Raw genomic sequence first — 8,324 nt, 5'->3', positions numbered from 1 at the left:
TTGAATGTCTGTTTTTATTTAGAATGACTGTTGTGTTTTTAGGTTATTACGAAAACTATTCTTTCTTTTTACATCTAAAAATAGATGCTTCCAACCCTCCCCGTACCCCGCTCTCCCCAATTAAAGATATGGACAGCGAGTGTTCATTGAATCTGCCTATTTGGAGCCGTTCAGAAATATTTTTTTTTAAACCATCACTGATACCTGACCTGAAAGCGTTTCTCGCTTTAAGTCGCGTTTTATAAATGAATTGCACGCTGACCTCTATTCTTCCCCTGTGGGAGCAGAATACTTCAAAGCAACGTAAAATATTTTGGATAAAAAAATCGCCGCCTCAAGTGAAAATGGGTAAACCATGGCCAGGAGCTATACTCCAGTCCATGCCGAGTGTGAATTTCCTTGCCGATTTTTAAAGATGTGCATTTGATGTTAAACACTGGGCAAAGCAAGAAGGAAAATCAGAATGACCCCCCCCCCCCCACCGCCTTTGAAGAGTCATCTCTCTGAATAACACTAAAACCGCCGTGACGAGACCAAGGCTAAGGTTACGGTTAGTCATGTTCAGACACTTCCGCATCGTCCCCACTGACTCTACCTGAGGATATGACGCCTGGCGCTTATTAGCATAATTTATTCCGAGTTTGGAGTTGCTCTGAGCCAATGATGTTGTATCACTTTCACCACCTGCCATGAGAGAATTCCATCATTCCTCACATTCTTCCCCCGTCAGGGTATCTACTTCACAGCCAAGGAGGCGCTGGCATCAAACAGGTAAATAGCACTGCGACTAGACATTGCAAATGCCACAAGTAGACATTACACTTATACTCAGAAAGAGAAATGTAAGTGAACGCCAAGGAGGGATGATATTGATTCTGGATTTAAAGCTTGCCTTTTTTGTATGTTATATTAGAGGCTTTGGTGCCTCTTGTTTTGAATGACTGTATCGCGTTCTTGCTCACTCGAAAAGATGAAGCCGAGTTTCTTCATTTGATGTGGTACAGGCAGTGTGCTCTGTTTTGCGTTCATTCTTTCAGGCTGCAGAGGTTTATATGCAGATACATTTAAGGAATGGAGACCCCTCTGGATGTCCTGTCCCGGGCAGCATCTTTACTACACGCTGATGACGAAAAACGTAAGTATGGTAATGAGAGGATTTAATAGCGAGAGACCCGGCTTAAAGGGGAGAGACGTAAACTTTTCACTGAAGGCGTCTCCGGGGGTGATATTTCCCCACTCCATAGTTAGCAAGAAAGAGGGGGAAATGATGACGTCTTTAAATATTGATATATTATTGGGTTTGTCCAGTGTACAGATTAATCCATGCGATGCTTGAGACGAGTCCATTGGAGTACGGTGCAAGCAGTCTCGGCCTGTTCCTCTTCCCCTCCCCCTAGGTTGTAGTATTGCGGCGGTTCTGGGAGTTCGTGTTCCATTCGGGAATTGTTTACTCGCTTCCTCCTCCAGCCTGCAATACACTGTTGTGTAACGTCACTTTCCCTTTCCGTGTGTGTGGTCATTTCGACGAATCGTTATTTACTGGCGCGGGAGCCTTGACCAGCTTTGAACGTGTTTTGTAATACCTGATTACCAAATTGTTTACATCGCCTACTGCGTGTGTGTGTGTGTTTTAACTTTGTTAAAGAGCACCCACGCATTTCACGGCATCGGCTTGCGGGAACGAGAAAAAAAGAGTTCTGGTGCCTTTGTTTCGGCGTAGCGGGGGAGGGGAGGTATTTTTTTATATATTCCTGAGTTAAACTTCAGCCTAGTGGTTTGGGTTTTAGGCAGACGCTTTCTTGCATTGTTTCCGTTCCCGGAGCAGACGGAAAGAGCACCAGTGTTAAAACATTTCTCTTCTCCCCCGCCCCCAATCATTTTCATTGTCTGCACATCAGCGACTTCCCAAGGACCTTTTTATAGGACTTGCAAGAAGATGCAATGAAATGATGTAATCCCTGTCCAATCGCCTTTACTCCCCCGCTGGATTTCAGCAAGGCAGTCAGTTTCAGAGAAGGGCGTTAGAGATGTGACCTTCTGCGATGTAAACAGGACATCTATCCGCCTGAACCCTGGGCACACTGTGGGATTTCTTAACATCCCCGATCACTCTTATTTGAGTTTTAGTCGATTTCTTCACTATGCCATGTCGTAATGTGTGTGAAGGCGATTTGACTGTTTTGCAAGTGGAGGCACTTCACCTTGACCACGAACAAGTTGTGTTCTGTTCACCACGGTCAGAGTGAATCGATGCCCTTGCATGACGGGTCTTGCACTGTTTTGGAGACATTCAGATGGCTGGGGTGGTAGGAATGTGATGGGGCGATTGCTGATTATTGACACTGGCGATAGATTAAATGGTGGTCCAGTTTTCGGTGATGCCTGTTTACGAGAAAGTGACTTCCCTTGCCTAACCCCCCCCCCCCCCACTTAGGCAAGTTTACACGTTTCCAGACGCGCGCCCCAAAATCTATCTGTTCGGCCCAAACTCTACCATCAAGACGTAATAGGGAAATCATGCGAAGGAAAGCCACTATCAGCCGCTTGCCCTCCGAACTGTGCATCATCTTCAGTCGGAATGTGTCAATGTGTCTTTAGTGGTCCAACATCCCGCCCCCCTCACTCACCAACACAGTGTGAGAATGCTTTCAGTGGGTTTACTGAAGCAGCCGAAAAAGGCACCTCAAGGGTTGGGCAATAAATACAGGCCTTGTAGGCAATGCCCCCTTTTGTGCAATTTTGGTTTGCCAAAGTGATGTAACGATTTTCAAGTATATTCCCTCAAATAATTTTGTAATCCAATCACACAGGTCAGATTCATTTATGGTTGGCTTGACCTGGTTTTGGAGTGACTATACATTCTTTAGCAAGGTTACCAAAACCATTTGCTTGCTTGGCAACTCCAGCAGAATGCATAGGGCACTTTAATAGTCTATGATAGATTCACGTTTCAGTGTTGGCTTTGGAAATGTCTTGGGTCATACAATGAGCTAGGATATTTCCCAAGGGCATATGTGAATGTTCCCTGCTCTTTGTGATTTGATTAAATGACTTGGATGACGAAGTGGAAGAGTGGGTTAGTAGATGACATGCATTTTGATGGTGATGTGGATTGTTGCCATAAATTACAATGGGATACTGATAGGATGCAAAGCTGGACTGGGAAGTGGCAGATGGAGCTCAGTCTGAAGAAGCGTGAGGTGAATCATTTTGGAAGGTCAAACTTGAAGCAGAATACAAGGATTATTAGCAGTGAGGAGGAACAGAATGATCTTGAGGTCCACATTTATCAATACCTCCAAGTTGCTGTGCAAGTCGATAGGGTGATATGGTGTGTTGGCCTTCATTAGTCATAGGGGTTGACTCCAAGAACTCCAAGGTAATGTTGCAGCTCTGTAAAACTCTGGTTAGACCACACTTGGAGTATTGTTTATGGTTCTAGTCACTTCATTATAAAGAAGGACAGGGAGGCTTTAGAAACAGTGCAGAGGACAGCAGAAGGATGCTGCCTGGATTACAGAGTATGTCTTTTGAGGAAATGTTGAGCAAAGTTGGGAAATATAAGATTGTTAATGTAACAAGGTTGGTGACAATGTAAAATGCATCCAGAAGAAGTGACTTTCAAGTCAAGTGTATTGTCATTTAGAAACATAGAAAACCTACAGCACAATACAGGCCCTTCAGCCCACAAAGTTGTGATGAAAATGTCCCTACTTAGAAATTGCTAGGGTTACCCATAGCCCTCTATTTTTCTAAGCTCTCTTAAAAGACCCTATCGTATCCACCTCCACCACCGTTGCTGGCAGCCCATTTTACTGTATACTGTCAAATGAGACACGGTTTCTCTGGACCACAGTGTAAAGCACAGTAGTACATTTAACACACAGTAATTTAGGAAAGCAAGGATTAACTCTACAAATGAATTATGCATAAATAAATAAACAAAGTAAAGTGCATAAATTAAATATTGTCAGGTACAGTACAAATTATCTGGTGACATTGAGAATGCAATGTAGCAGGGAGTTCAGAAGCCTGATGGCCAGAGGGAAGAAATTGTTTCTCATCCTGACCATTCTTGTCATTATGCATCGGAGTCTGTTGCCTGATGGTAGAAAGTCAGAGGACACTGCACGGATGGGTGGGATCCTTGATAATCCTAAGGGCCCTGCGTAGACAGGTCTCCTGATAAATATCTCCAATGTTTGGTAGAGAGACCCCTATGGTACTCTCAGCCATCCTACCTGTCCTTTGTAGGGACTTCTGGTCTGATGCTCTGCTGCTTTCATACCAGATGGAGATATAACTTGTCAAGACACTCTCAATGGTGCTCCTGTAAAATGCAGTTAAGATGGGGTGGGGGGGGGGGAGTGGAGAGAGAGCCTTGTCTGCTTCGATCTTCTTAGGAAGTGGAGGTGCTGCTGTGTCTTCTTATTCAGGGAGGTGATATTGAAGGGCCAGGTGTGGTAATCCATGATGTGAGCTTCCAGGAACTTGATGCGCTTGACTCTCTCGACAGAGGAGCCATGTATGTGCAGAGGGGGTAGTTCATCTGCACCTTCCCAAAGTCTACAGTCACTTCCTTGGTCATCTCCTTGTTCAGCCTTATCTTGTGTTCTCACATCAGTTCAGTAACCGCTCCACTTCCTCTCTGTACTCCGACTCATTGTCATTGTTGATGAGGCCAACCACTGTTGTGTCATCTACAGACTTGATGACGTGGTTTGAGCTGAATCCTGCGACTCAGTTGTACACCAGCAGTGTGAACAGCAGAGGGTTGGGCACATGGCCCTGGGGAGCATCAGTGCTCAGTGCAATGGGACTAAAGACATTGGTGCCCACGCTGTAGCCTTACTGTTAAGAAGTCCAGTATCCAGTTTCAATGGGAGGTGTTGAGACCCAGTGAGGACAGTTTCCCCACTGGTTTCTCGGGTATGACAGTGTTAAACACAGAACTAAGTCCATAAACAGCAGGCTGGCATATGGGACCCAATTTTCCATGTGGAACATGTCAAAGTAGAGGGCAGAGGAAATGGTATCGACTGTAGATCCATTTGAGTGATAAGCGAACTGGAGAAGGTTCAGTGTAGCCAGGAGAAAGGTTTTAATACACTCCATGACCAGCCGCTCAAAGCATTTCACAATGGTTGATGTTAATGCCATTGGGTGATAGTCATTTAGGCAGGTTACTTTCACCTTCTTTGGCTCAGGAATGATGGTTGCAGCCTTGAAAACTGAGGGGACATTGGACTGTTCCAGAGAGATGCTGAATATATTCGTCAGCACCTTAGTTAGCTGGGCTTCACAGTCTTTCAGAACCCAACCTGGTATATTATTGGACCCCACAGCTTTGTGTGGGTTGACCCTGGAATCCCAATTTTTGAACAAAGATTTCTCTGTTACTTATTTTCGAATGATATATTTAAGCTCTTTATAATTGAGATAATGACAGGTTGTAAGGAATTCTTTTCCTGTTCCAACTATTCCATTCTAGCCATTGAATTGAAATTTCAAGCATTTTGTTTACTTGGAACCAAGTGCTTGAGATTGAAATCCGTTCATCTGCAGGAATGAGTTAAATGAGAGATTATATAAGATTCTGTGACAGAGGGGCTGAGTGGTGCTGGAGCCCATTGCATAATTAGTGCATTTTGCAGGAAATATTGTTAACTTTTGAGGGGACTTATAAGATACATAGCAAATTTCAGTATTTCTGCATGGCTTGTCAGCCAGATTTGATCTGCTGCAGTTGTTCTACTTTTTTGCTAGTTTTAATTTTCAGAGTTCAAAATAAATTTATTATCAAATTACCTGGATTAGAGAGCCTGTCTTATGAGGAAAGGTTGAGCGAGGTAGGAAAATGTAAGACTGTTAATGTAACAAGGTTGTTGACAATGTAAAATGCATCGAGAAGTGAATTTCAATTTTTGAACAAAGATTTCTACCTTTTTTAAATTTTTGAATGGATATATTTAAGCTCTGTGATTGAGATAACTCTTTGTGAGTGTCACCGTATATAACCCTAAGATTCATTTTCTTGTGAGTATACTCAATAAATCCAGCGAATAATAACGTTCAACGTTTTGGGCTGAGACCCTTCGCCAGGGCCTGATGAAAGGTCTCAATCCGAAACGTCGACTGTTTGCTCTTTTCTGTAGATACTGCCTGGCCTGCTGAATTCCTCCAGCATTTTGTCTGCAAATTTTCTCTAGTTTGTGAATAATAACCTTAGCAAAAACAATGAAAGACTGCACCAACTTGGGCGTTCAACCAGTATGCAAAAATCATCTTTGTTGGCTGACGTCATTGTCTACAGATCGTTATCCTCCTTTTGTGAACTGTTTCTTTGAGAGTGGGTACTTAACTGCAGGGTGGGAGGAGTGGGTTGCGGTGGGGGGGGGGGGCAGGAAATGCAAACTGTATGTTTGAATGATTCCAGCAAGGTTCTTTGGAGAACAGCCAGGACCATAGTCATGGTTAAGTTTATCTTTTGCAAAACAAATTATACAAATTCTGCTGGCAAATCTGTTCTTGTTGAACCACCAAAAGTTCACTGAGACTGGTCAATGAGAAGGCCTTCTTGTAGTGGCTTTTGTTCAGTAGCATTGTATTGTATATGCAGTAAATAGCTGAAGGTTTACTCAGCCGTATTTATCTTAGCTAAGTAGCGTGAAGGCTGTAAACAGTAATTGTGATTATTGGCTTCCCACGTTTGTCTCCATATCTACTCCATCGAAATTAGTGTATCTGTTGAATTATATTCTAGAAACATGCCTCCCTTTGTACCTTAGAACAGGGATTCCCAATCTTTTTTATGCCATGGGCATCTACCGTTAACTAAGGGGCCTGTGGACTTCAGGTTAGGAACCCCTGTCTTAGAGTCTAGCTGATGATCAATAATGCAGAGATAATTAAAGAGAGAAGAATCAATAACTAGAATAGCATAAATAACTAGAATCAAATACTACTTTCTCCAGTGATGTTGGGTGAGACTAGAACTAGAGGTCATGGATTAAGGGGGAAAAGTGAAATGTTTAAGGAAAACATGAGGGGAAGCTTCTTCACAGAGGCTGGTGAGAGTGTTGAAAAAGCTGCCAGCACAAGTGGTGGATGTGGGTTCAATTTTAATATTGAAGACAAGTTTGGATAAGTACATTGATATGGGGTTTGGAGAGCTATGGTCCAGTTGTAGGTCGATGGGACTGGGCAGAGTAACTGGTGGCGCAGTGAGATCAGCGCCAGGCTCAAGAACGGAGGTTCCCGAGTTCAATCCAGTGACAGACTGCTCCCGGGCGCGCTCTCCATCCGTGTCGGGTTGATGTCGAGCTCGCAACTCGACCTCATAAAAAAATACTGCCACCTGCAGTTTAAATTCCCACGTGGAATATTGTGGAGGATCAAATACCCAAACCCAAACAGTTCGGCATAGACTAGGTGGGCCGAAGGGCTGCTTTCTGTGCTGTAGCATTCAATGATTCTATGATGGAGTGCATCTGATGGGCTGAATAGCTCGGTCCTGTATAAAAGTTGTGCTGTGATTTCAATAAGTTAAGTTCCTGCTTAATTTGGGCAGTTTCTATGCTTTTTATCTACAACTTACTAAAATAAAAAAAGGGTATGGAAGTTAAGAAATAAAATAAATTGATTTAATTTTACTTAAACAGTGGATGTAAAATCACTTGAGAGAGAAAATAGGAGGAAGAGATGCCAATTGAAGTTTTGTCTGGATTAAGATGAACAAACATTACCCTTGTTGTGTACATTGGACCATTTAGAAAGTGGTGCTTAAATGCCCTCCATGAGGATGTCTGCCAATTTAAATTATCACTTGCCTCATTCTCCTACAACAAGATGGCGCAGGTTTAAGATTAGAGGTGAGAGATTTAAAAGAGATATTGGAGGCAGCTTCCTCATCCAAAGGGTGGTGCATATTTAGAATAAGCTGCCAGAAGCAGTGGTTGAGGTGAGCACTGAGCAACATCTCTGAAAGCCATGTAAATAGGTACATGGATGGGAGATATTTAGTGGACTAAGAGCCAAGTGTGACTGGATTGGGCTAGCTCGCAGGGCAGCACAGATGAGTTGAGCCAAAAGGCCTGCTTCTCAGCTGCAAGGCCATGACTCAGCTTCCTACTCAGAAAATGGAGCCCAGGCACTTCCACTGCAGAGGTCTAAAGGCAGAGACACAGTAGAAACATAGAGACTGGGTAGTTCTGTGGATGAAAATGCTTGGGCGTATACAAATGGGTCAAGTAAGTTCATCGAATAACAAAGACCTTTAAATATATTGGCTTATTTGTGCATCAACAAGAGTGATATGGATAGAT

At 43.3% G+C, this 8,324-nt stretch overlaps 1 protein-coding gene across 2 annotated transcripts in view; it reads left to right on the top strand.

The window, feature by feature from the left end:
• The first annotated feature begins 656 nt into the window (after positions 1-656).
• vgll4b (vestigial-like family member 4b) overlaps positions 657-8,324 on the top strand; it is a 128,488-nt gene continuing 120,820 nt past the window's right edge. Inside the window, exons 1-2 of one of the 2 annotated variants that reach the window (XM_073072106.1) lie at positions 657-771; positions 1,038-1,135. In XM_073072106.1, the coding sequence (XP_072928207.1) occupies positions 1,072-1,135 (64 nt within the window). In that variant the 5' untranslated portion in view covers positions 657-771; positions 1,038-1,071. The remainder of the gene's footprint in view (positions 772-1,037; positions 1,136-8,324) is intronic. The other variant, XM_073072105.1, reaches the window with a different exon arrangement.

Source organism: Hemitrygon akajei, chromosome 19 (assembly GCF_048418815.1).
Source record: "Hemitrygon akajei chromosome 19, sHemAka1.3, whole genome shotgun sequence".
Taxonomy (NCBI): Eukaryota; Metazoa; Chordata; class Chondrichthyes; order Myliobatiformes; family Dasyatidae; genus Hemitrygon; species Hemitrygon akajei.
The sequence above is the reverse complement of the archived record's forward strand: the minus strand, read 5'-3'. Positions and strand labels throughout refer to the sequence as shown.